General features: G+C 44.7%; 1 protein-coding gene across 2 annotated transcripts; it reads right to left on the bottom strand.

The window, feature by feature from the left end:
• Window positions 1-145: 145 nt before the first annotated feature.
• Window positions 146-27,486, bottom strand: prrc2c (proline-rich coiled-coil 2C). 2 transcript variants are annotated; one of them, XM_032571769.1, is made up of 34 exons: window positions 27,096-27,485; window positions 23,505-23,674; window positions 22,628-22,802; window positions 22,361-22,470; window positions 20,525-20,650; window positions 18,938-19,236; window positions 18,766-18,845; window positions 18,499-18,644; window positions 18,307-18,394; window positions 16,647-16,812; window positions 15,948-16,557; window positions 15,704-15,876; window positions 14,222-14,468; window positions 13,792-14,002; window positions 11,258-13,717; window positions 10,571-10,734; window positions 10,308-10,462; window positions 9,253-9,652; window positions 8,846-8,931; window positions 8,574-8,768; window positions 8,232-8,489; window positions 7,477-7,569; window positions 7,278-7,379; window positions 7,022-7,193; window positions 6,015-6,239; window positions 5,815-5,936; window positions 5,024-5,178; window positions 4,706-4,937; window positions 4,517-4,627; window positions 4,239-4,433; window positions 3,594-3,694; window positions 3,022-3,148; window positions 2,098-2,340; window positions 146-1,994 (listed from the first exon to the last, which is right to left on the bottom strand). In XM_032571769.1, the coding sequence occupies exons 2-34, from the start codon at window positions 23,617-23,619 to the stop codon at window positions 1,740-1,742; spliced, it is 8,397 nt and encodes a 2,798-aa protein (XP_032427660.1). In that variant the 5' UTR covers window positions 23,620-23,674; window positions 27,096-27,485; the 3' UTR covers window positions 146-1,739. The 2 variants fall into 2 exon arrangements, with proteins under 2 accessions (XP_032427660.1, XP_032427661.1); XM_032571770.1 differs by having other exon boundaries at window positions 1,740-1,994; window positions 18,499-18,635; window positions 27,096-27,486.
• Between the last annotated feature and the right edge of the window lie 476 nt (window positions 27,487-27,962).

Below are 27,962 nucleotides of genomic sequence, written 5' to 3'. Positions count from 1 at the left end.
TATCACATCCTAAGCCTGCACAAATATTAGCAGTTTCAGCCTCCAGTCCCTGCGCATCACTGCACATGCCGACGTGACAAAGGCTCTCTACTGACACCTTGTGGTCAAACGTGGCACACCTAACAAAGAGAACATAACACAAATCTCAACAGTATATTATTTTTATTAGTTTCTGTAACCAAACCAAGAGAATGTAAATAAGACCGTACATATCTTAATACAGTGATGAAACCCCTGTACAACAAAAAAAAAAGAAAGAAAAAAAAGTCATTACCTTCCCTCCCTCTTTTATTCTCCAAATAAAGGAGTCTCCCCCCAGCTAGGGCAGATGTGAAGGGAGTCCCCTAGCCATCTCGGGATGTATACTACTATACATTTCTGAAGGACCGTCTCGTATCTGCAAGCCCCCCGGATGAGAGTTTTGCTGCGAGTAGGACAGCCAACGGGACCGAGGCAGAGAAAGGAAAACAGCGCTGATTGCTCTCATCAGTAGAGACAAAACGAAACAGCAAGTGTCCTTCTGCACAACCGCTTTAGTACTTCTGGCTTTGCATTTCATCTTTTTTCCTTGTCCTTCGTCCTGTTCCTTCTCGTTATGAAGGTCAACATGCACGCTCAAAAAAAACAAAACAAAAAGTTAACTCTGCCTCATTTCTTCTAAACAGCCCTGTCCTGCTAAAACACTAGCTAAGGGCACTGAAATCAGTCGTTAGCAGCAGCTCTGGATGCTTTTTTTGTTTGTTTTTTTACAGTCAGGTGTGTGTATACGAGTATTCGTGTGACCACACTGGGATGGGTGTGAAAGCAGTGCAAGGTTGTGTGTGGAGGACTGCTCTGACAACGGAGCAGCTGTAAATAAACGATCCTAGTTACCGACTCCATCCTGCATGCAAACTGCTGCAGCGGGAACGAGCGACCCTGCAGGGTTCTGATGCCACCTCTGCGCCGTTTTAACCTTTGGCTAAAAGAAAACACGCGAGAGTCCGGCGCCATGCTTTTCCCCTCTCCCCTTGAACGCATACATACACACAGACACACACACAAGCACTTCTCAGGTAAGGAGATGAGAGCAGAAGGCAGGAGCAGAAGGCTCACAAATCAAGAAATCGATCATTACAGTCAATCAAATGCTGCAGATTTTCACATTTCCATTCTGATAAAACAAAAACAAAACAAACAAAAAAAAAAAATCATTATTTCTGATTTCATGTCTTCCTGCGGCATCATGTTCCAACTGTTCAGCACTAAATTTTCTGGATTAGTTACGACAGGGCAAACAAGAAGGTGTGCTCCAATAAATGATATCTTAAGAAAACAAATTTGATTTATTTATTATTTTGTAAACAAAAACATGTTTCTCCAATAATATGTCTCAAGTTATTAGGTGGGTTGGGGGGAAAAAAAGAACTAAAATTAGCTATAAAAATGGCTAACTCAGCAGCAATTCTCAGATTTCTCTCTAACTCTCAAGTCAGACGGTGGATTTCTATGGAACAACTTGAGCAGCAATTTTATCAGCATCTAAGTGTGATGAAAGTCGCCCCACCTGCAGCAAGGTGAGGCAGGGAGAGAAAGAGGAGGAAGAGGATTACACTTGTATATGACAGTGCTTCCTGTTCGTGACGCCAACCGGTTCGTCCTCATCCCCCACACCGTCCTCCTGGGCTGATATGAGGCTGTGATTGCGGAAATGGTGGGGGGGGCGAGTCTCTCTTCCATCTAGATGTTCAGTCGTCTTTTTATTTGCCCTCTTCCGGTTTGATGGCTTGCGGTTTAATGGGGCCAGTTCGGATGGGCTTGGCCGTGGAGATGGGGGGTTTGTCTGCGTCTGGCCGTTCGCCGCCGGCCTGGTGGTTTGAGGCCGCAGGGTCGAGCGGAGCCTTTCCTCCCTGATCGAGCCGAGGCTTGCTGACCGGAGGCGCCTTCAGTTGCTGCTGTTGCTGCTCTGAGAAGAACCTATGAGTGGACTGAAGAACCTCGGCTCGCTGCTTTGCCTTTAGAGGAAACGAGGAAATGAATCAACCAACCGGGACAGAGCGACACCTTGTTAAAAAAAAAACAAACAAAAAAAAAAACAAAACACCAGCAGAGCCTCACCTTGAGGTCCTGCTCGGCCTTCAGAGCCGCCTGTGTGCCTCTGGGTGGAAGGGAAGAACCGGGAGGCCCTCGGGGAGGGTGCTGACTGTGCTGCGGGTGCTGAGGCCGCGGGTGGGGCATGAGGCCCCCGCTCACGTTGGGTGAAATGGGGGGACCCATGGGAGAGCGCTGAACGCCTCCGCCGAAGGAGTTCGCGTGAGGAGGGCGAACCAGAGGAGACACGATGCTGGGCTGAGACAGAATCTAAAAGAGGAAAGAAAAAAACACGCCGATATCAATGACTCAGTGGGTGAAGAGCACTGCCAGTCAGCTGGCTCAGATATTTCCCTTTTTGGATTTTTTTCTGATAGCAATAACTCAAGGAATCATGGGACTAAAGCTAAATCACAAATTATGTTATGAATGTAAAGGTTACAGGTTATCAGGCTCTGCTGGACCAAGCTAACATGAGCAATTACCTTGCCCATGTTAGGTAATGAGCAAGGTTATATTTTATCCAGCTAGCTGGATAAAAAAGAAAAAAATCCAGCTAGCTGCTAAGGATGTCTTAGCAATTACCTTGTTTTACTTCTTGCTACGCTACGAAGAGCAGAAAAACTAAGACGGATAATATTCTGCTCAATCAATTTAATTTAGAATCACACAATTATGCAGGTGTTTACTTTAGATTTCTATTTTGCAAATACCAGACTGCAATTCACCTCTGAAGGTAAAAAGTCAATTTAATGGTTATTAAATATCTGTACTACACACCAAATGTATCATAAGATGCTAAAGCTTTCAGAAATATGGTGGGGGAATATACCAGTCAGAAAAAAGTGGGTCAATCATAACCCATGAGTATTTTTTCCATTTGTTATTTTTCCAACTAGCCCGTGACTAAAAGCACACAAATATGCTGATCCATATTATTTAACATGTTACCTGTGGGTTGAACTGGCCAGGGAAATGCGGAGTTATTCTCATGCCTGCAGAACTGGGCGGGAACTGCTTCTGGTACAGCATGCTGTTCATCTTACTGGACTGGCTACTGGGAGAAGTGGAGCTGGCCCTGCAGCGCGCAGACAGGAAACCATTACAGTGACACAAAGAGCAAAACAAAGGCAGAGGAAAGGCTTTCAGTGGCTAAAGACAATCAAGTAAGGTCTGGTGTGAGGGCTCTGTTGCTCAGGAACTGATTTTATTTTTACTCTCTTTACATGTAAAAGACACATTACAATCCAAATAAAAAAAACAAAACAAAACACTGCCTCCAATCTTTAAAACAAACCATCTGAAATGATAAACAAGAACTGCATCATGTGATGCCTCCAGCTACTTCATGTCAGCGTCTTTGGCAGATTATGCTGTCACATAAACACAATTCAGATTAAAAATGAGCCCTGAGGGACCACAGCTATGTCATAAAGGACATTTATTTTGAAAGGCAATTCATAAAAACAAGAGTCCAAGGGAGGGGTGATCCTCCAGATCCACAGAAAAATGAAGATGATTACCTGTAAGGACTGGAGGTGGGTGTGGTGCTCCGGCCACTGATCGGAGGAGTTCCAGGCTTCACGTCCATCCCGCTGCCAAACAGTTTGAGATCCATGTCCATCTGCATGAAGAAAAAAAACAGAAACTCATTAACCTGATGCCCAAACTTGGGTACTTGCAGGTTTCACCAACTCAAATTTAAGATTTGTTTTAAGATCATTATGAATCGAATTTAAGACCCGAATCACAGGTGTACAAAAAAATGTAAAAAAAAAAAATTGCATTAAATAAATCTTTTGGTTTGGTAACAGAAGTGAGTCAATGACTAAGACAGACATTGTCCAGCCAACTGGTGGTAATTTTGAACTTAGAGATGATTAAAAAAATATATATCCAACTACTGTAGCTGCTAAGGATCTCTTAGCAGCTAGTTAGCAGTAGCTGCAATTGAATTGAGTCACAGAACGCACTGAAGAGATCTACCATAGTAAAGTCCTGCAAGAAAATAAAAAACAACATAGAATACGAGATTACATAGTTCTGCTACCCCTACATTTAAGTCCAGTGATTAACATATTTAAGGCCAATTTATTGTTTTCAATGACTTTAAGACAGTTTAATGGTGTGCAGTCACTGCATGGTGAGACCCATATGAAGGAAAGCACCTTGCTGGTCGGCGGCTGCATCATGTTATGGTTGGGACCCATGATGCCTCGGTAGGGCTGAGAAATGGGGGGCTGCCGGTTGATGTTGGGAGGCTGGGCTTGGGGAGGAGTGGGGGGCAGAGCCAGCAGGGGCTGACCACCCCCCGACCCAAAGTTAGGCAGAGACAACTGGGAGCCCGGCAGAGGGACGGTCACCTGCAGATAGAGAGAAATTAACGACCTGAAAAGAAACTTAGCAGCTTATTTGACACAAACAGATCCGTTTATGGCTGTATTACCTGCTGCATTGCAGAGCTGGGAGACTGAGTGTTGCTATAGTAGCTACTCTGACCGTGCTGCTGCACCTGCCCCGAGTACATGTTCGAATGTTGATTCATGCCCTGTCGAGCCTGAGCAGAAAGCAACGCTGTAGGTGGAGGAACGTGACGACGCGCAGCAGCTTTGCGACACAGCGAGGCGAGGTTTACCTGCAGCAGGTGCGTGTCGATGAGCTGGGAGCCTCCCATCCCTGAGGCCTGGTTGAGCTGCGGCTCAAACAGAATGGGAATGTGCTGGGTGGAGGAGTGCTGCTGGTAGGCCAGACTGGACTGAGGCTTGCCCAGTTCGGGAGCTTGCACTCCGGGGTAGCTGTGCAGGGATGGGCCGGAGACCATCATAGACGGCTGCGACAGGTTGCCCTGCATGAAGGCCTGCTGCGACCTGGGAGAGGACGGAGCGGAGGGATCAGACGACAGAAACGATCAAATCTGGAGCGTAGGAGCCTGAACTAGAGGAGTGGGTTTTACCTGTAGGGCTGAAGCGAAGAGCTGAACAGGTCCTGCGGCTGGGAAACCGGAGGACCGGTGCCGAGTCCAAGCTGAGCCTGGTGGGTGTGTTGGTGCTGAGGCTGGCCTTGCAGGGGAGCGTAGATGGGAATGGGAATCTGCTGCACTGCTGTTGGCTACGACAGCAAGGCGAAACATTCAACATGTTTACATCGGTTATTTTAGTCTATCAATTATTCTGGATTTAAAAAAGAGGGGGGGGAAGACATTCTGCAGATTTTTTGTTTAACCACTTGAGCCTCTTTATACAATATTAGAAATACAATTAAATAATTCAATTCATTTTTTAAATAAGAAAAGAAATATTTTAGTGTCTGAAATGCAATGCTACAGTGTAAGCGTAATCATCTGTAGCAAACGATGCATCTGCAGCTAAAACAATAATTCCAACATGTGAAAAGCTCGGCTCTTTCTGCTAGATTTACCAATATAATCTAATGTTTGTTTCACCACTTGAGAAAAAAATTGGTTATTTTTTGATTAACCAATTAATAAATTCTATTTCACAAGGGGCTTAACATGAGACAGAATTGGAACCAGGTGAAGCTACGTCTATGCCCCTCGAGTTCTGAGTAGAACATATTTACAGACAAAGTAGATTTCTATTTTAAATGGAAAATGTATACATTTGTTGGCCAGTTTGGTCTGTGTACTCCAGTTAATCGGTTATTAAATTAGTTGATTATTTTAACAATTGATTCAGCAACACTTAATCGTTTCAGCATTGTAACTGTGAAGCGATAAAGTCCCACCTGCGAGAGGCCGGGCTGAAAGCCCTGCTGCTGAGCCAGCGAAGGCGCCGCCAGGCGGGGGTGCGGGTTGCTGAAGAGGTGGCTAGTGTCCATGTAGAAGGCTGGAATCTGAGCTGCAGAACCTGAACAAGCAACCACCTGGTCACTAGAAGCTCCTAATATGCAGCAAACTGTATTCGAGCAGCTGTAGTTTCTCTCACCCGCTGCAGCCTGGGAGACGTACACCTGCGGCGTCTGCTGCTGCTGAGGCAGGAGGGGGGGCACGCAGCCGAGCTGGGAGAAGCTGCTGCTACTGCTGCTGCTGGTGGAGGAGGACAGGCTCCCGCCCTGCAGCTGCTGCGGCTTCACCTTGCAGATGTTAGGGGGGTCGGAGGCTGAGGTGGTCTTCGTGCTGAGAGATGAGGTGGTGTAGGTACCAGAACCTGCTGCTTGGAAAAGAGGCAGCACACATCAATCACCTTTTTCTTTTTTTTTTTGTTTTGCACATCTTCAGAATGAAAGCTCAGCCCATTCTTTTACAAATCAGCTCAAGCTCAGTCGGTGTGGATGGAGAACGTCTGCAACCCGCAGCTCCGGAACCACATGTGGCTCTTTGGATCTCCCAAAACGGCTTTTAATAACAGGATAAAAACTCAAAGGAACCAGTTAATGTATTTAAATACATATACAATGAAGCAGATTTTTAACTAATTTTTCCTGCAATATTTGAATTTAATTATCACCAAGAATGACACAAAAAGTACCAATAGTATGCTTAAGGATGAGTTAAAAAAACAAAACATATCCTCCTATTTTATGCTTATTTTAAATCCTAAAAATAGAAATAAAACCATTTCTTTTTTTAAACATGACAAGAATTTTATTAAAGCAGATATTTGTCTAAAAATGTGCATATGGCGTTTGCGGCTCTCAAATTATTTGGCAGTCCGGAGTACAAAATTGATGTTTAGGTTTTAAAGGTTACAGACCCTGTGGTTTAGACTCATTTTCACGTAATTAAATAGATTTAGGGATCTAGGACTTTGACTAGGTTATTCTAACAAGTGTACATGCTTTCTTCTAAACCATTCCAGTATAATTCTAGCTGCATGTTTAGGGTGGTTATCCGGGTGGACAAACGGTTTTCCAGCTAATTGCCCTCTGACGAGGTTCTCCATCTGAATCCATTAACCAGGCACTGTACACTCTAAAGTGAGGGACTCGTTACCTGACAGTGAGGTGCTGGGGGTAACAGAAGCCACAGGGATCTGGGGCATGGAGGCTGAGGAGAAAGACGAGTACGAGGAAGCGCAGGAAGTGATGGGCGAGGAAGAGGAGGTGACTGGGGAGCTTTTCTCCAAACTCGGGGAGTTTTCCCAAGCTTTCCGAGCCGACTCCATCTGAGGAGGGACAGCAAAACGGGGGCGTAACATTTCATTGGAGTTCAAATCGTTTCCTGGTCGAGGCCAAAATGATTCCCTTACCTTTAGTGTTAGGTCAACAGTAGCAGGAGAAACTGTGCTGAGGCTGGAGCTCTGTTGGAGGGTCTCTCTGCGTGGAAGGGGCAGTGAGTGGGGGAGAGCCACCTGGGAAACAAATTGCAGTTAACACACAACCTGAAATATTTATACTTTTTTTTTTTTTTTTTAGAAAATGTGTGCAGGAAAAAGGATTTGTACCCACATTAGCCACTATGCTCTCCTCCATTTTGTTGCCTCCTGTGGGAACGCTGTCAGCCAGAGAAGAAGAGGGGGCGGTGTAGTCTGTGACAGACTCCTGGGAGAACAAAAAGTGAATCAAGATTCAACAACTTAAGGGCGTTTTCACACCTGATAGTCTGGTGGACTTGGTTTGACTGTGGACCAAAGTTGCAACATTGTTACATTTTCAGCTGGTGTGGTTCGCTGGTGTGAAACCATCCAAACAAATGGAAAGACCTGTTCCCCTCCCCTCACCTGTGTTGCACCAACTACTGAAGGAAATCACAAAAACCTCTGAAGAAGACATGAGAACAACCATCTTCTTCGCCAAATGTAAACAAACATGAAGCTTTTGTAGGATTTCTCTTTAGTTTTTGGTAAAAGACTACAAGTCATTTCTCTCACTAGCGCCAGGCTTGTGCGGTTGTTTTTGTTGTATTTACCCAGAATACAACCAACTGCGCTATAGTTCTCTTCCTGCTTTTTCTAGTAGTCTCCAGTCCGCTCGTATCCACATATGCATTCAAACCGCACCAGAGTTCACTCAACTGAACTGAGACCGAGACACAGTTTACTTTTTTTTTGTCCGCATCATGGTTGGCTTTCACATTCACATCTCCCCAATCGAACCAAACTTTCTGGACAAAAGAACTAGAGTTTGATTAAAGCGGACTAACAGGGCTGGTGTGGATGCACCCTAAATGTATTTATTATTTTAGGAACAGAGGAACAACATACCTTAGAGTTGCTAGTGTACTCTGCTGAGGGGACCGTGATCATACCCTCAATGTCCCCTCCCAGTTCTGGCACTGTGGTGTCACTGGTGGGAGGACTGGAGTCTGTGGCTCTGCTGACCCCTCCTCCAGACACTCCTCCCTCCATCCCTTCGGCCTCGCCTCCACGTGCGTCTTTGGCCTTGCGGTTCTTCAGAGAGCGCTCTTTACCGATTGGACCCGGCTTGTACTCCTTGGGTTCTACTGGCTCCATTTCGGGCAGCTTAACCAAGACAGGTCAGATGTTAAGAGAGGGGACAGATAACCGATATGAATCCACATTATTCACCTGGAAAGCGAGGGTTACCTTTTGCGTTTTGATTGGACCGGTTCGAGGTTGTTTCTGTCTTTGTTCTTTGGGAGCAGGTAGTTTGCTTTCGGAGACCGTCTCCAACAGTGCCGGTCCTCCGTCACTGTCGGTGCTTCCTGCAGACGATGGCGCGCCAAACTGAATACTGTCTATGCCCAACTCCACGCTGCCGTCAGCGCCAGGCTTCCCACCCTGCAGGGAGACATGTTAATGAGGAATATCAGGTGGAAGAACCAGTCAGAACAAACCAGCTTATTTATTCAACTTACCTCAGACGACACGGTGCCTGTAAAGGAGGTTAGAGGTTTGTTCCAAGCGCTCACAGAGGGCGGCTGTGGGGGGCTGATGGGACCCACTGGAATAAACAAAGCAACATTTCACACATACTGTGTTGATAAATCCTATTATCAGCAGGAAAGTAAAACTTTCACAGTTAAGAGATGCAAACAATTAATCAAGTTATGATTAATTGTCAATTAATAGTTCATTAGATTAAAATTAGTTTATGATTAAATTAGCATGTTATGCTATGGAAATAGGGTCAACCCTATCGATACAAGTGAAAACTCAGGTTTTTAAGAAAATGGCCGCTTATCAATTAATAGCGGGTTGATGTATAAGATAAACCAACATCAGATAAACTCACTAATCGATAACTTTCATCCCTAATGCTTACGTTTCTTGACATCAGTAAGGACAGTGGAGCCTGCCACCTTGTTCTCCCACAATTCTGTACCGAGAGCGCTGTGCGGCTGTGCAGGCGCAGGGGGGAGGCTCTTTGAGGCGAACTCCACAGTCGCAGTGGAGATGGAGGGCAGAGGAGCTGGCGGTCCGTCCAGAGTTTGAGGAGAAGCAGCAGGTTGTGAGGGAGCGTGGTGGGGATGCTGTGCAGCAGAAGCAGCCAGCTGCTGCTGGGCAGAGGGCGCCGAGGCTGCAGGAGGCTGAGGTTGCGCCGCTTGTTGCTGTGGCGGCTGCTGAGGATGCTGCTGCTGGGAAGACTGCTTTTTGGCAAATCTAGGTGGCAGCTTTCCTCCGCTTCCTCTGCTCTTCTCGCCTGAGCCTTTCTTACCCCAGTTCTGAAGGAGAAGCAACAACTTTACTTTCAGGCTTGATGACAATATCAAAATTTTTACAAATTTCTGCGTCTACGTTCCCAGAATGACATTTCTAAAAAGTTTTTACTACTTTTTTTGCAGCATTCTGAAATACTTACCTAGCTGGGTTTTATACAGCTATACAATTCTCGGAAACCTGGATTTGGATTAAGCTATTTAACAGTGTTTTAGAGGATCTGAGCCTGAGCTGTGATGTATTTTAATATTCATAACATTCACATTTCTCAAATCCTTACTGCATTACTGCACACTAAATATTGATTCTTTCAAGCACTGTTTCTAATCTTTGATTCTTACGTAGCAAAAAATACTTGTAAAATTAGTCCAATTGAAATAGCCAATAAAATACAAACTACAGATCATGTTAAAAGTCCAAATTTAAACTTGAAATCAGTGACAGGTCCATGTTTGACTTTTGCATGGATTATTTCTTTCTGTGGGATTTTTGCCAGGAAGCCCCCCAAAAAACCCCACACAAATAAACTAAGAAAAGGTGATGAAAAGTAAAAACAAATCCTTTAAGAAATTCTGGACGCTTCAATTAAAGTTATGAAATCTAATTTAAATCCAGACATTTTAGAAGGTGACATTTCTTAATATTTCAGGGAATCTTTACTTGAGATGTCTGCTCCTCCTTTTTGCGTTTCTCTTCGTCCTGCAGCCGTTTCTGCTGCTTGCGGGAAACGACCTCGGTGAAACCATCGTCGTTGGCACTGGACTGTGGATCCTCTGTGGTGGTCACCTCAGGATGGTCATCAATAATCACAACACCTACAATAAACAGAAATATGCGTTTTAGCCCTTGTGTGTCCATCAAACCAAAGCATGCTTATTTACTGGTAAACGAAACGACCCGGTTGAAAAACATTATTTACTGACTTGCATAATTGTTGAGGTCAAACTGGGAAAGAGCGTTCTCCTTTGGTTTCTTGGCGGTCTGTTTGGCCTCATCCTTGCGTCGTGCAGGCTGCTCTTTGGCAGGCCGCTGAGAGGTTCCTCCAGATGTTGGGGCTGATGCTTCGGAGTTCTGCTGGGCTGGAGGGCTGTTATTCAGATAAAAAAAAAACCCAACAACTTCAGAATAGGATAAACCTGTAAATGTTTTGGACAGTAGTAAATTTAGATGGGAAGAAGGCTGATGCACCAAGTATTAGGACTGCTCTCATCCAATTTCTAACATAAGATAAGCAAAAAAAAAGTAAATAAGAGGTCAATAAATATGATTCACGGAGATTTAAGTCAACAGGTTTAATGTAAAAGGTGCCAAAACTCGCATTATTATTGGATAATTAGATGTTATATAAGGTCTGGAAATGCAAATATATCTCTAATCTATTTATTTGTTTATTTTTGGAAAATACTCCAATCAAATCCTCTTTCCCACAAATGTTTGGGTTTGGTCTGCAGTAGTCTGATCTCAATCGTGTAGCAAAATTTCACAAAGGTTTATTGTTTGCAGATCTCAGTTTGTGGCACACTGTTTCATCGAGTCAATTTCTTTGTGCAAATGCTAATGGAAGAACAGAAAGAGTGACAGCAGACAGAGGCCCCTTGTTTGAGACTCACCCTTTGCGGCCAGCCTTGCCGCCGCCTCTCCTCTCCCCCTTGCCTCCTGCGTAACTCCGGCCTGGTTTGGCGCCGCTGTTGCCCCTGCGGTTCTGCCTCTCTGTGGGCCTCTGACTTGAGAAGCTCCTCTTGGCTGCCTGGGACCCCTCTCGCTTCGGAGTCACACCTCCATCCGGCAGACTCTTATTGGGCGTCATTGTGCCCTGAGAGGGAGTGGGTGCTGGGGCAGAGGCGGAGGTTGCCTCGTTGGCAGCCTCCAGCGCTCCTTTCCTCTCTTCCCGTTCTCGCCTTTCGTTGAAGTCGCTGCTCTCGGAAGCAGTCTCCCACTCCTCATTGGCTTGATCCGAGGAGTTCTGGTTGGACAGGTCAGGGGACTTACTGCCCACTGCGGTGATGGTGGGGCTGCTGGCCTCAGGCCGGGAGGCTTCGACAGGAGACGTTTGGTCATGTGCAGATGTGGTGGCTGCCACCTCTGCAGGCACAGTAAGAGGAGTCCCTGGAACTCTGGACATCTTTGGAGAGAGGGATGCCGGAGCGGGAGCAGAACTTGGGGTGGTTGAAGAGGGCACAGACGCCAAAGTCGCAGAAGGACTTGTAGCAGGATCTCCGGTACCCAACACGCCAGCCTCCCGCTCTTTCAAGCGCCTGAAGCGAGGAGGTTTGTCCTGCCGCGGGGGTCGGGCCGGTCGAGATCGACGAGGCCGCTCTCTGCTGCCCTGAGGAGCCACTTCTCCAAATTTCTTTCCCTCCAACTTCGGGGGTCGACGGTCAGTAGGAGGATTGTTGTATCTTGTTGAGGACTCTGCGTCCTCCAGCCTGAACGTCTCCATCGGTTTGGAAGGCCACTGAGAGGAAGAGTCTCTGGGTCCTGGCCTTCTGAGGGGGGCTGAGCGAGGACCGCCACGCTCTCTTGCGCCGCCTCGTCTGCTATATAATCCTCCTCTTCCTCGCCGGGAAGGCTCCCCCTTGGGAAGAAACCCCGGTTTGGGCCGGCTGTCGTCATCCCCTCTCATTCCACCCTTTTCACCGATGTGAGGCGGCTCAAAGCTCAGCTTGTGGGGTCCTGAACGCCCGTCACCAGGGAGATCTCTTCTTAGCGGACGGCTAGGTTTAGTGCTCGGCTCCCGGTCGGAGGGTCCGGTGTCGCTGGCTGATTCTCTCCCGCCTTCGCTTTCAGAGTCTGTGTCTGAACCGTGCCGCCGCCTACGTTTCGGAATGACTTCAAAGTCCGAGCTCTCGCTACGAGTTTCGCTTTCCTCCCTGTTGCGAAAGGCAGCTGCGCCTCCAGCGGAGATTAAATCAGAGCGCAAGCGAGGCTCTCGGTAGGGATACTCTGGCCGGCTACGACCGCGACTCCCTCTGCTGCGACCACTGTAAGTTCCTCTGTAGCTCCGTCCTCTGGAGTAGTACTCCCCTCGCCCGCGTCCTTTGAAACTGGAGTCAATGGGCCATTCCCTCTCCTTGTCAGCCTCCTTGTCCCGGTCTCTGTCCCGATCCCTTTCCCTCTCCCTCTCCCTCTCCTCTCTTCTGTAGGCACGTGCAGGAAGATGAGACTCTTTCCGACTGGGTAGCTTTGGTTCTGGATGCTTGTCGTTACTAGGCAGTTTGTCCGCTTTCTCCTCCTGGGAGGAAGAGGTAGGAACCCCCGAGGAAGGCTGCGAGTCTCTGGCCCTATGGTGGGGCGCCGGGGCTTCGTCTGCCTCGGCAGGTTCCCTCTTCCCATCGCCCTGAGCTCGAGAGCTTTCGGACACCGCTGCAGCTGCTGACGGAGCTTTGGACGACTGATCCTTTTTGGACCGCTCGCTTTTATCCCCTCTGTCTCCTCTCTCGTGACGCTTCTCCCGCTCCTCTCGTTGCTCCCGCTCTTCTTTCATGTCCCTCAGGACGGGCTTTTTAATGGGGCCCGACCTGCGAACGGGTCTCTCTCCTCCCGGTCCGTCTCTGCGACCAGACCCGGATCTCCCGCCCCAACGCAGCTCGGCTTTCTGCTTGCTGGGAGCTGGCAGAGGGAGCTTCTCTGGTTTGTGTAATCCATCTGCTGGAGGAGTCGCCCTGTTGCTTGTAAGGGTAGCCTGGGAGTAGAGCTCGCTTTGGGGCTTATCAGAGGCCCGGTCCCCTGCGTCCTGGAGCTCGAGTGATTTTGTTGATAGGGGTAACCCGTCAAACCTGGGCTCATCCAGCTTAATGGAGTGGCTGGAACCCTGAGAGACACTTCTCTGGAGCATGGCATGACCAAGGGCCTCCACCTCCTCCCCACTAGGCAGGCCTCGCTCATCAGCGTCAAAGGCCGAGCTTACAGGCGGCCTATCTAGAGGCCCCGGCACATCCTCTGGGCCCTGAGTAAACGCAGACAGGGAATCCGAGTCCCGAAAGAAATTATTTTTCAGAGAGTCCACCGCACCGTGATCCTGAGCGTAAATAGCTGGAAGACCCCTGTCCAGATCCAAACCAGAGTCCATCCTGAAGAGAAGAAGAGAGTTTCACCACACTGTTACAATAAACTAACAGTTCTAGTGCAAAACGTTTTGCCATACCGTTGCTCCTTGTTATCCTCACGTCCTTTTGGAGGAGTTACAGATGGCAGCGGTTCTGACGGAGGGTACGGGTCCGATCCCCATACCATCCGTGAGTCAGAGGGGAAGCCATGGTCTCGAACTGGTCGCGACAGCTGGTCGAATGAATCGGAGCTGGAACTGGAGTTGTCACCTGGTTCTCTGCGGACAATCTGCTTCTGAGGCATTCGCCCTGAAAACGTTGAGAGCAAGAGCAAATCTGCTCAGCTGATCTGACAACCATCATTACACTAAGGAAAGGCAGACTGCCTTTTTCTTCGCTCGACGTCTGAGAGTTGTGCATACACCTTTAAGTCAGGATTACCAAAATTATGTGAATTATTGTGGCATTTTGCTATGTAAAAATCACTTTTCAACCATTTTCCCCAAACTTATTTCTATTTACGCTCACCAGGGTGAATGTTTGCAGGAATGTCCATAGGGGGGCGTCCCGACATCATGCGGGGGTCCATGTAGGGCTGCATCATGAGCCAGCGGGGGTCGAACCCCATGGAGGGCAAGTGCTGGTGGTGGGGGCCCATAGGTTGATACATGGAGCGGTGCTGCTGGGTAGCTGCAACGCTGCTGCCACTTGACGGAGACACAGTTCCTCCACTTTGCTGCTGCTGCTGTTGCCATTGTTGCTGCTTCATCTGCTCCTGGGGAGACAACGATTTACCGTTTTAACAACACATTGCTCCATTTTCATCAGTGACGGACAAGCATACATTTTCGTAAAGAAAATTAGGCTTTCCCTGTAATAATTAGATCACCATAAAGAACACAACGTAGGAATCCACTGAATAATGCTGAGTTAATAAATATGTTAACAAACGAATGTGATCTAACAAATCTGACGACTCCTCAATAATTTTAGAAATGTATGAATAAGTTTTGGCTGTTTTTCTTTTCACTTTTGATACCAATGCAGATATCTGAAATTTAGTATCTGCCCGTAAAAATTTGGTAAAGAAATACAGCTAAACTGACTTAAAACATTGGCTTTTAAATGCACACATAAAAGTATTTAATTACAAATTTATTTGATATCTCTGCTCCAGCATAGTACACTTAAATACATTAACAGCTTCACAAGCCTGGTCAAACATATAAAAATAATCTGCAAGAGATTGTTTGCTGCACTCTCACAATGCCAACATTTTGCTGGTTGTGTTTTTTTCTTTTAAAAAGGTACTGCTACTAATATGGTTGCCCCATTACAGCTATTTCACTTCCAATACAATATTGATATTGCAGTCCAAGTATCGTTCACTGCAAATATTAACCCAATTTAATATCGGCACAAATAAATACTTTTATTACTTATTTTGTAGTGTGGATGTTAGAAAAAGCTCGCCCAAGTAAGATTACAGAAAACAATACAACAATAACAGCAATAGTTATGGAACAATCGATCCATTAATTAGTAACCAATGAGTCTGGTGAGGGTTTCAAATGCTGCTGGATAGAAATGCTTGGGCGGGGTGCTACTATCGAAGATTTTAGGTGCAGGGGGGAATAATCCGATACAGAAATAAAGCTTTTCAGTATCATTGAGGTGATAAATTGAAGAAAATCTTTTATGCAATGCTAAGGTATCTAAAATAAGATGATGAAGTTGATGTCAGCTCTACCATTTTAAAATAAGATCACGTTTTCTTCAGCAGCTGTTCTCACACATACAGTTCCCAATATAATCATTGATAACTCACTGCAGGAAAACTAAAATATATATATATATATATATATAAAGTGATCGGAGATCATCTTATATTCTAGTAATTGATGGTGACCATAAATTTTCTCCACATATTGAGCCATCAGCAAATAATAATGTCATAACTGCATCTTCAAGCCTGGAAGAAATCAGTGAGCTTGATTGAGACAGTTTTACCTGTTGTCTGAGGAAACGCGGAGGCAGAGACTTTTGAAACTGTTTCGAGTAGCCTGACATAACAGAGGGACGCATAGCAGCGGCTGCCTCTCCTTCCAGCTGTGGAGGAGCGATGGAGACTTCGTCCCCTCCAGGAGGCTCCATGTGAGACAGGGACAGGTGGGGCTCATCCACTGCAAACACATCACAGCCTAAGACCAGGAAGGAATCCAGATATTAAAACATCTGATAGGACTTGGCCTACCTCTGTTGTCCTCCATGTTGAAATAGTCCCGAATAGGCGCTGCGGCCCGATCGGACTGGTTCTCCGGCACCAAGGGTCCGACCTCAGCCAGAGAGGTCTCTCCATCGTCTGGAGGGTCCGGGGCTACAGCTACAGGTCTCTGGATAGGGGGACTGGCCTGACGGGCCAGCTCAGGCTCTTCCTCAGCATTTGTTTCCACTTGTTCCACTTGCTCCCTCTCAGCTTGAACAACTGGGAGCTCTGGCTGTGGGACTGGGACCGCCGGCACAGGGCTGGACGCAGGGTCAGATGCCGACAGGACTTCCTCCCCAGCAGCTCCCGCTTCTTCATTAGTGGTCTGATCGCCAACGGCCGCTTTTCCCTCGTTGGCCTGTCTGTGTTTTTCATTTAGACGCTTTAGTTTCTCAGCGCAAGCAGCGAGCCTCTGTTCCTCCATGCGCCGCTCCTCTTCTTCTCTCCTCCGTCTTGCTCGCTCTACCGCCTCAGAGACTTCGGACTGCTTCTTTCGCTTCTGTCGCCAAGCGTCAGAATCCTCATCAGCTCCTGGTGCGACGGTCGCCTGTGGCTTGTTCCCCCGTGGAGCGCCGCTGCCGACGGATCGAGCGCCGCTCTACGGACGAAAAACGCACACAGCGTGAGAAACCATTAAGGAGGAGTGAGCACCTCACACTGGGCTCATGCAATCCAAACCTGCTGTACCTGGTAGTCCTGTGAAGCAGCTGATTTATTGTACTGCCCCACACTGCCAGGTGAGGGCGCTCTAGGATCACCGCTTTCAGCCCAGGAGGCCTTGGTGCCCCCACGGTCTTCAGGTCCCTCCTTCCAGCCTTCTTGATTGTCCGATGTCCGAGCTCTCATCCACTCCCTGAGAATATCATTAAAGAAGCAGTCAACTAGACAGAATCAACAGTCTTCTCACTAATCTCTGCTCTGAAGCTTCAAATGCGACAACACAATTAACTTTATACTGTGGCTAAAAAGTCTATGGTAATTATGGAAAATCCTGAGCCACCATTTAGGTTTTTATAGTTTGCAGCAATTTGCTGCAAATTGCAGTAAATTTCACCTTAGAAATATTCAGATTTCTAAGGTGATGAGCTGGTAATTGGTCATTTTCTTTTTTCTGTATGCCAAATCACAGTGGGGTCATTGCTATGGGTGACAAAGCCATGTCAGTGTGGAAATTCAAAACGTGTTTTAAGAGTGGTATTATGCATGTTCCAGGCACTTTGTGTCATTTTATAGCACAATCAAGTAATTAAGTGAGCTTCAATTATTATGAAAATGCTGAAGACATCAAACCTAAAATAAATTTGTCTCCTTGAAATGGGGCCTCCGTTTCTTTAAGAAGCTATTGCTCTTTCCAACACTCCGCCTTCAGCACATCTCAACAAAGTTTCACCCTTAAAGTTACAACCACTCAGGTGAGTTGGACTCAGCAGTAATTCCTATGCTGAGCTCAGGAGACACCCAGTTCCATCAGATGTTTGCTAATTGCTACTGGCTAGTCTGGAGGAGCTGAGAGGGGCAGTCGGAGGAGAGGGGTGCTTTGTGAGGCGGAAGCTCGGCTTGGAGACCATAGGGCCAGAGAAGAGTTTTGTGGAAATAAGTGCAGCTTGGTGAGAGAAATTGCTTTGCAGACTTGAATGGGTGCCATTCAAGGATTCCTCAAAAATGCATGAAGGAATGAAAGCAACACTCCTGGTGTGTTTTTGATGAGGGAATAACATTATAACAAAGCTAAAAAAAAAATAGGCTACTTGAATGATAACCCTCTTTAAATTACATTTTTGGTAAGAGGGGTTGTTCTGAAATAATATCTGGACATTTAGGAATATTTTGTTGTATTTTTGTTCAAGTTATTCATGAAGATCTTTAAAACAAGACTTTCACAGATATTCTTTTATGTCAGATGCTGCTCCTCATCTTCCATATCGAGATGATCCAACACTGACTTCATAGTACTCAAGTTTAAAACTGGTTGAATCAAAATCTGGCCATGCTCTCTCCAAAAATGAAAGAATCACACATTTACAAACAGATTTGAAAGCCCTCCAGAAAGCTTAGAAAATGGTTGTTTAAGATTACTCTAAAATAATAAATTACCAAACAGTTGTCTCCAGCATTTAGACAGCAAAAAAAGTTTTTACTGTAGAGTAGCTTCAGAGAGGGACCTGTAATTCACTGCATTGTTCTTCTCGCAATATAATTTAGCAACGATTCTCAGGCACAATTCCAGGTTGGAGAAAGATTCAAGTTTCTGTTCTTTAAAGCACTGGCACCTGCTGCTGAAGTTACAGACAGAAGCAAGCCCAATAAGTTTAAAACAAAAAACTGAAAAGATGGCTCAAATCCTCACCAGTTTTCTCCTTTGTCTTTAGCAGCTTGGTTTTCCTCGTCGTCGCTGAAGTTCAGTTTCTCGGTGTAGTCGACCTCCATCTGAGCTCCTTAATGGCACACAGGACGCAATCCATTGATACTTGAAATGATCTTTAATCCGCCTGAATGTGGTTAACGAGTTGTAAAAATGAGCCAAGCTGAAGCTACTGACCTGCCCAGCCTTCATCTGCATCGGTGTCCAAATTGTCGAGTTCTTTCAGTTCTGTTGCGCTGATGATTGAGGGTCTGTCGGGGTCTTGGAGCCAAGACTGAGGGGGCGGCTGCTGGGGGCGGGCCGAACGAGGACCCCTGAGGATCCAACGGAGGGTAAAGCAGAAACAAGCTTATATATTTTGGTTCAAGCAGGAGATTAATTGTGCCATCTCAGTGCGACTATTAAATGTAATTTAAATGATTCTGAATAGAAAAAAAAACTCACTTTCCCCCATCTTGTGGCACAGGGTATCTGAAATTACCCTGTCCCGGGGCAAACGACATTTGTGGGTAGGCATGGAACATCTACACAACAACAAACATCGTCATACAGGGTAAAAACAAGCGAAAAGTTAGTGATTCTGCTGCTATTGACATCTTTGCCAAACGAGACTTACATAAGGTGGCATCATGCTCCTGAAAGCCGGGTCAAAGTGGGTTGGCACCCCCGCAGGAGGCTGCTGCCCCCCGTTGAGTTTAGGCTGAGAAGCAGCGGTGGGGGGTAACCTCTCTCGGGCGTCCCTTTTCTCCCTTTGAGCGTCACCTGCTGCATTTCGGCCGGGTACTTCAGCCTCCGCGGGAGGTGTGGAGGTACCGAGGCTCGTGCTGCCCTCCTCCTGAGGCTTGGCGTCCATTTCAGGTGGGCTGGATGCACTGTTCAGATTCCTGCCTCCGCCTTCACGCCAACTGCCAACGTCTGAAATCACAAGAAGGAGGGAGGTGTTGGACAGTTCCTGTTTGTGAGACAGGGCCACATCAAGCCGACTTTGGAGTCATTCAAACATATATAAATGTGTGGTTTAATTGAAAGTGAAAGCAGATTTTCTCAAACAGGGCCGTCAAACTCATTTTCATTTCGGGTCACATCAAGATTACGAAAGTCCTCAAAGGGCCGGATGTGGCAGAATGCATTGATAAAACTGCGCATTACCAAACTGTTAAAATATTAATAAATAGCAGTATCTGCATTACACTAGTACTTCTTAAAGTTAAATAATATTGAACATCTTTGCACATTGATGGAATTTAGCGGTATACAGATAAACAGTACTTTGCTTTGATAGATAGTACTTAATCTCTCAAATTTAATCTTGACAGTTACATTGATGTGGCCCAAATGTAGCCTAGAGGGCCACATTTAAACTCATGGCGGGCCGAATACGGCCCCCAAGCCTCAAGTTTGACATGTGTGATGCAGAAGACTGGGTTAGACGCATTAATCCTGGTTCCCAGTCACTTGTGAACAATTTTAAGGCATAAATACAGAAGCGCTGTGGTCCAGCTTTACACATTGTCACCTTCCTAAAATAAAGGTTTTAGGCATTTTTTGATTTGGCAAATAATAATAAAAAAAATCAACACCTCCGTTTTGCCAAATAAAATCCCTCTTGGCAAAAAATGACTTGTTTTATGAAGGTGATGCTATAGAAGTGTCTGAAAGGAAGGAAGGATGGCCAGATTGATGGATCAAAAACAAATAAAATAAAAATATTGATAAAAGGTCATGAACAGATAACAGACAATGAAGTATTTCATGGAGAAATTAACAGGCGAGTAAAGAATGAATGAAACGGACCATATATCTAAGACAATGGAACAGGGAATAAGGTCTGACAACTCAAAAACAGCTGACAACTTGAAACAATCCTTACAATTACAGAGAGATTGTTAAACGTCACATAAGGAATAAAGTAAAACAAAAATGCCAAAGTCATAATAAGACGGCAATACAAATCTCATAAATTACAGTACACGCCAAAGTTTGTTTTTACGCAACGGAGGAATGAAAGACTTTTCTTCTGTAAGGTGATTCAAACAAAACTTTAGTGTTTCCATCTGTGCTACAAATACAACATAAGCTGAACTTTGAAGACATTCCCTCTTCTAAGAGGGGTTACTCTTTTTTTCCCCCTTTCCTTAAGCTTCCTCTTTAAACCATTTGGTTCAACACAGCCTCATGCTTATGTGTGTGAGTGTGGCCCTACTTTGTGGTCTGAGGCTTGGGCCTGGTCCATAGGGCTCTTCATCTTGATCATCGCCTTTCTCTGCTTCACCAGCTGCCTGCAGGCTGGGAAACTCTTGGTGAAACTGGGTGCTTACGCGAGGAGCTCCTTCAACAACAACAAAAAAAAAACCCCGTAATGTTAGAAGGTTTTACAGATTATGGAGCTGAATGAAAGCTGTAACCAAAGAAAACAGGGACAAATCAGTCATTTTAATTCAGAATTAGCAAAAAGTACACAAACAGTTAGAACTTTTTCACATTGCAATCACAGAAATAAGTATGTCTTAATATTATGTCAAACAAAAGGCACACATTAAAAATTTGAAAGGGAAAACTCTTAATGTCTAAATCTGGAGAGATCTACGGCTCAGGCGAGAGAATCGCTAGAAGACAATTAGTCGTAAACTTAAAAAAAAAAAAAGGCTTAATGATTGAATGGTGACTGAAAAGAAATCCAGTTTAATATTTCCCACAAGTCATATAGTGAAAAACCAGGAAACAGAGAAGTTTGACCAGTAACGTGATCTAAAAATGCAACTTTTGGGTTAAATTATTGGGAAACTGAGCAGTGCATATTACCATGCTTCCACAGGGAAACATGGTGGTGGCAGTGTGTGATACTCTTTGCAAAAACTTTGCTGCAACGATTCCTCGAGTGACTTGAGTACCTCGATTATTACAATTTCTCAAGGAAATTTTACTTCCCTCGAAGCTTCGTTAATTTATGTTTTATTATTTAGCGCACCGTGTTCCAGCTGGTTTATTACTTGCGTTGCACAGAGCTCTCACTTCCACCCGAGTTGTTGACGAAAGCTAAGTGTTAGCAGCATAACGTGCAGTTTTTAAGTTCGGCCTGGGAGGATTTGATTAATTTATGATAATGTCTGGGTTTTTGTCGTTTTTCGGGGGACCAATAAGCATCCTTAAAATGACTGGCGCGATGCCTGGAGTACGGCAGCTTTTCTTTTCCCGGAGCTGCTGCCTGGTGGCGGGGAAGACCGAACAGCGGGGAAGAGCGCTGCAGGTGTATTTATACAGGTGAGCGGATAGACTGAACACTGCGGGCGGCTGCACATTAGATGATTAACGTAATTGTAGCTTTACGGACGAAACGGAAAATTAATTTCATATCATCTCGGTCTCAACAAATGGGTGGCGTAGCGCATCGTGACGGCACGCAGCAGGTAGATGAGTTTCTGTGTGTGACGAACAAATGTGTCAAATCCCGTCGCTAACATGAACACAAACGCTATAAATGTCTGGGCAAGGTGAGAGTTCATCTATTAAATTGACTGAAGATGAATACAGAAATGAAAAGCTGGAGTATAGACATTTTTATAAGCTTATTTGTGAGCCTGCCTCTTTTATTGAACCGAATATAATTTTGGATTCTTGTATAACTTTTCTTCAGGTTGATTTGGAAAGTGAGCTATTATTGTTAGGAGTTCATTTTCTAAACTACAGAAAAGTTAGTTAGGGAAGCTCAAAATTGGACTGATGTTGATGTACAATAGTACTACTGGTGTTATGTTAGATTTACCAATGTTTTACTTTATCTTTTTTTTTTTATCCGATTACTCGATTAATCGTAAGAATAATCGATAGAAAACTCGATTACTAAAATATTTCTTTACAACAGCCCTACATTAAACCAAAAGTCACATTTGAGGTAATTTGCCAAATTCGGTCTTAATAAATCTCATCAATGGGGAGAGTTTGAATTATGTTTAACTCTCAGTAACAGATGAAGCTGAAACATAGAAAGTTTTTTTTAAGTAGATATGAGATTTTGGGAGCAGATGGGAACAATATTTACCATCAACCTGCGGCTGCTTGTTGTTTGCCCAGGAGCGGCTTCCCCCGGTAGGAAGCTCTTGAGACTGGAGTGGTGCTGGTTTGTTTTGGGGTGGTGGCGTTTCCTGCTGCCTGTTGAAGATAATGGCATTATTAAACAAATTGTTTTTTTAATTAAATCACCAACTTTTTTTTTTTCCCCCATTATCAGCTATGTTCCTTTATAGCTCCTCTTCAAGTCAACGTTTATATTTTTATTTTTTTTTAACCAAAGCAAACAGAAGTGTACCTCTCGTCTCCTGCCTCGGTTCTGGACGCCCAGCCGCTGCCGTCTTTGGGGACGATGTTGACGTTGGGGTCGTTTCCCTTGTTCTCCGCCTTCAAGCTGGGCAGGTTAGCTGGGGGGGGCATGCGCCGGCTGACCGCAACTTTACCCAAACTCTGGAGGCCATGTCTGGCAGCCACTGGAGGGAACATTTCAGACATAAAAAAGTATCAATATCAGAAGCTTTCATACGGTTTTCAGAAAACAAACAAAAAGTCGACACGGGTCTGCTTGGAAGAAAATGAAAATCACTGATCAGCCAATTAAAGCTCTTTGACATTAAGTTATGCAAAACAGGGCCTTAAAACTCCATTACAAAAAGAGCTAGTTTCACAATTTCTTCTTTAGCATTCGACAATAAACATCAAATATGTTGCGCCAAACAGCTGATGGTAATTTCCTGTATAACACTGGTTATACTAGTTAAAAGTAGGCATGTTACAATAGCAAATTCTCCTGGATGCTAAATTGCCCTAGAAATTATTGTGATAAATAATAATATTGTGGTTTTGAGACAATATATTCAACAAATATAAAGATAATGGCATAATAATGCAAGTTCACCATCTCATAGACTTTGTACAGAAGTCTTCACACTGGAACGGGGAGACATTTTAAATAAAACACAACAACCCTAATAAAGAAAAAGGTAAAAAAGACCACACACAATCAAATAATAAAAAAACTGATCATGAAGTCTCTGTAAACAAAACTGCCCTTCAAAAAAGTCAGAATGGAAATCAACAAGCTCATTTTAATTTAGGTGATTAATTGCGACAGGCTTAGTCAAAACCAGCATGGTTTAGTTAAAACAAAGCAAATGACAGCGGCAGACTCTTACCAGCAGTTTTCTGGGTCTCCAGAGATTTGCCTTTGTAGGTGTTGAAAAGGCTAAGGGTTGCATACTTTGTTTTGCCATCCTTTGCCTTGGTGCTCTGCCCTGACTTCTCTGACATTTCGCTGGAAACTCATTGAGTCTGGTCCTTTGGCCTCGCCCCCAGAACCAGCCTCCTGCACGAAGAAGAAGAAAAAACATCTCAAATAGAGCAGAAGATTGTTGGGGTTTTTTTTTTTTATAATATTGAGCTTTGTTGCTGATTTTAAACACAGACATTATGAGAGAAGGTGAATTTCACCCATAGTTGCAGTTTTATGTCAACACGGCAGGAAGGAAACAATAATACGATATTTGAAGGGAATGTTGCGAGGCTCATAGTCCAGAATGTGAATTAAAATGTGGATCGTCAAAGACAAGAGACACAGCACATTTGGGACTGCAGTGTCTTTCTCAAGCAACACAGAGGTCATTTATTATTAACAGTGGATTGGCGTAACAGAGCTTGTGACCATTGTAGTTGAAGTGTGCGTTATGCTGAAAAGACCTGACAGCTCTGATCAGTCGGGGCTAAATGTTTGAACTCGCCCCTTAAATAGGCAGAAGGTACATCTCCCTAAAAAGAAAGGCTCACAAAGTAACCATATTTATAAAGGCCTATTTAGCTACGACCAGGCAGCCGGCCTTTAGATGAAGTCTTGGTATCAAATGGTCCAGCAAAGTTAGAACTAGACCAACCGTATATTGTTTTAGCAGCACTACGAACAATTGCTGCGTTTCCGTTTTACAGTAAAATTTTATGGTTTTTTTGCTGGGAATGATGCGACTTAAAACCAAGGTAATTTTACTCAAGGTTATACCGCCACGCTGACGCACGCCTAGCTACAGCCGAGGCGACGTCCTGCTTTGACTTATCCTCGTCTTTTCTTACGAGGAACTACAGAAAAAAAAGGCCAGAAAAAACCCCTGTTTACATCTTTTATATCATATTATAAAACACCTTTTTAAACAAAAGACGACTGATATTTTTGCAGATAACATCTCGTTAAACAGAAAACAAACAGAGCTTTTGTCAGAGCACCACTACATTCACACCTCTCTCTTTAATAACGGGAACAGAAATGTCTGCAGAGGAGTTTCTTTTTAAGGAATTTGGCTGTAATCGGAATCAGCGAGCGAGAGGAAAGCAAGAGGAAAGCAAACAGATGTTACCAGTCAGTAAAATGTCAAAAGTATAAAACTGAATTTGCAGTAAATGCAACTGATCTTTTTGTGATCTTTCCAGCAAAACCATTGCTGCTAATATTTCAATCAATGGAGGTATGCGATGCAAAAATGGAAAAAAAAAAAGCTAAACTAAAGTTGGAAAAGTGCCAAAAAAACCCCACTTTTTTTTATACTATAAACGACAAGACGAGTCAAAATTCTCAATCCCAATTAACCTAAATGCTCTAAAAGCAAGACGGAAAAGTGAACAGTTTGATGTGAAATTTACAGTGAGACAAATCACTCATCTCAGAGACAAAATAAAAGGGCAAACGCAGACGTATGAACTACTGCTAATGACAGAGAGGCACGAAGGTGGTAGGATCAAACATTCAGAAAGCAACACCTTCGAAAGGCATGAATCAGGGTAAATCCCTTTAGGAATTCACTAATTTCCTCCCTAATGAAAGGTCAGCACAGGAAGACCGGGACAAAGACGGACCATTAAAGTCCGCAGATCCGTCTCCAAGTGCATTAGGACGGCCGGACTTAGCTTTCTAGCTGCAATCCTGGTTGCCAGATGTCATCGAGCAACATCTTAATCACGGGCATTTTCTATCGTACAGGCAGACAAACTCCATCCAACTCGGCAAATTTCAGGAACGACTATGAGGCTCCAGATTAAAATGAAAGACCTGTACAAATCAGGCATTCGTTAAGCCACATACTCTTTAAAACAATTACTCCTTCACTGATGCAGAACAACCCAACATTCTGAGGATAATGGTTTCCTATACTGCTAATTGAAATCTTGTGTAAAGAAAATGCTCCGATGACCAGATACAGCAAGGATCCAGTCTCCTTTTCAATTAAATACAAGAAGAAGGCTTAAACATCTTCGCCATCATCCTGATTTTCCAGTCCATACAGTCATCAAGAGGGATTTGCAATGGAGATAATGTCAAATTACTGTGGTTCAAATCAGGTTGTTCAGTCAAAGAAACTATAGTTTTGTCAGTCTTAAAGGGAAGTGGATATCTTTAAGTTTACAAGTGCAAATATTGGGGTAAATACAAGTGTTAACTTATCTAAAGTGTGGAAAGTGGAATGTAAAGTGAGACTTCACCCATGTCTGATTCTTGTCAGAAGAAACCCAAGTAGGACTCCTGAAAATGTATTTATTAAAAAATAAATAAATAAATCAACCCTCTTGTTCAACAAGGCATCCTTGTTTCCTATAAATTTTTCAGAAGACTCCATACCTTTCTGGTTTGCAACCCTGTTATTTTTAGTTTTGTGAAGCTACTGCAACAATGGTCAAACTTTAAATCTGGCACCTGCAAACATCCGAGTGAAAAGGACTCAAGAATGAAAGATGATGGCGAATGAAAGGATACCATAAAAGATAAATGGATGGCTGGACAAACCAAAGACTGGACCAGAAAGGAAGGATGAATGGACAGACGGAATAGATGATAGAGAACAGAAAATTTGAGAGAAGGTTGGAAAAGTGAATAGCCGACAGGTTTAAAGATGGATGCGTGGATTGATGGGTGGATCGCTGCACTGATGGAGGAATGGATGGGACAGATCGATGGCTGGATGTCAGCACAGATGAGCTGAAAGTCTGATAAGTATTCAGATGGATGAATGCAACTTTAGGAAAAGGTGAGACTTAAAAATCCCCAACCCATTTTGATTTTCCCCATGCTGATCCAGACCTGGGAAACTACTTCCATATTTTTCCATGAGCCCTGTCATATGTCGGACCAGTCAATCGATAAGCAAAGCTTCAATCGATATCTGAACAGCTTCCTGCTCATCAATTAGTGAGTTTTTGAATGAACAAAACCCATAAGATCATCTACTAGTTTCACAAGAAAAGCCATTTTGACTTAATTCACACGTTACTCACAATTAAACGCGTATCTAACCCAATAAGAACCACAGGTTTCGCTGCTTGAACAAAGCACATTTGGCAGCTTTCTTTAAGTTTTCAGACCCACTGCCGCTGATGGGTCAACATCCTTTCCCATGAATCAAACAACGGACAAGGCGGGTGGCTCATACCGGCAGGGGGGTACAGGCCTTCTTCGCCCAGAAATACACCAGAAACGAAGCAAATGCCACCTCCTAAGTCCACAAAAGCCGCACTTAAAAGTGCTGTAGTGTCCTCGGCAGCTCGACCCGACATGTGCGGTTCTGAACGTGGTGCTGCAACAGAGCAGGCCACAAGCTCGCATCTTTCAGCGTAGTTTCGTTTCCTGACTGGTCGCCATCACATCCACTCACAGCCAGTCCGTATGCTAACCAGCTAGCGCTGTGCGGTGTGTGTGTGTGAGAGAGAGAGAGCAGGGAAGCCACACACCCCAGCGTTAAACGCAGACCCACCTGCCACCGTCGCTGTGTCCCTTGTCCTCTGCAATGTTTCGCGTCCACCACTCAAAGTCCGGTTTCGGCCTGGTCGGAGGTGAACGACTGTCTGTCTGGCCGGCGGATTACAAAAGCTGGCTAGCTCTGTTTAGCTCTGGTCGCTAGCTGCCAACAAGCCGCTGTCCACATGCAAAAATGAGGGGGGGGCGGTTGGTTGCTCTGTGCGTCCTCCGACGCTTCTAGCCCCCCGTCTGTCCTCGTGTGCTCGGCCTTTGATGCGGGAGCCGGCGCGCGGTATTCCCGGTTGTCCCGTGGCTCCGTTATCTCGTGCCAGACCGTTTTTCTGGTTGAGTGAGGCCCCGCTCGCGCCGCGGCCTGTCCCCAAAAAATCAAAGATGGCAGACGCAGGTTGCCAGATTTATCGTCTGCTATCCCCCTTCAGAGCTTCAACAGTCTACACAGGAGATCAAACATGTCTAGCCAGCTACGTTTGCTGTTTTATCGAGTAAGCTTCCGCTGGGAAGCGTTCATTCAAATAAAATAAAGTCATATTCAAACATATTCATTTATTGTCACTTCATTGTGAAGCAAAAATAGTTTATTAGTAGTAATAGTAATATATATATTTTTTAATACGTTTATAATATATTGCATTGGTTTTGGTACCAGACCTACAAAACCAATACAATATAGCGGCTTCCTCTCCTATTCCAAGACATTGTCCCAAAAGCATGATAAATCCCATTATGATTTTTGATTCAATACCTAGAACACCTAGAAAAAAAACCCCTTCTGGAACTTTATGAAAATGCCTACTAAGAGGTAAACAGAGTTCTGTGTTTGAAGGAATGTAATGTTCTTTAAGTGTATGGTTGCTGATGCTCA

The sequence above is a fragment of the Xiphophorus hellerii genome, chromosome 9 (genome assembly GCF_003331165.1).
Source record: "Xiphophorus hellerii strain 12219 chromosome 9, Xiphophorus_hellerii-4.1, whole genome shotgun sequence".
In the NCBI taxonomy this organism is placed as follows: domain Eukaryota; kingdom Metazoa; phylum Chordata; class Actinopteri; order Cyprinodontiformes; family Poeciliidae; genus Xiphophorus; species Xiphophorus hellerii.
The sequence above is the reverse complement of the archived record's forward strand: the minus strand, read 5'-3'. Positions and strand labels throughout refer to the sequence as shown.

What these genes read in the sequence shown, in the direction of transcription:
- prrc2c (XM_032571769.1), bottom strand. Translation starts at nt 23,619, where the DNA reads ATGTCAGAGAAGTCAGGGCAGAGCACCAAGGCAAAGGATGGCAAAACA. An exon ending in CCTTACTGATGTCAAGAAAC is followed by an intron (nt 8,932 to 9,252) that starts GTAAGCATTAGG and finishes TGTTTATTCCAG; the next exon opens with TGGGTCCCATCAGCCCCCCA. An exon ending in TTCAGCCCGGCCTCTCGCAG is followed by an intron (nt 5,179 to 5,814) that starts GTGGGACTTTAT and finishes TTGCTGTCGTAG; the next exon opens with CCAACAGCAGTGCAGCAGAT.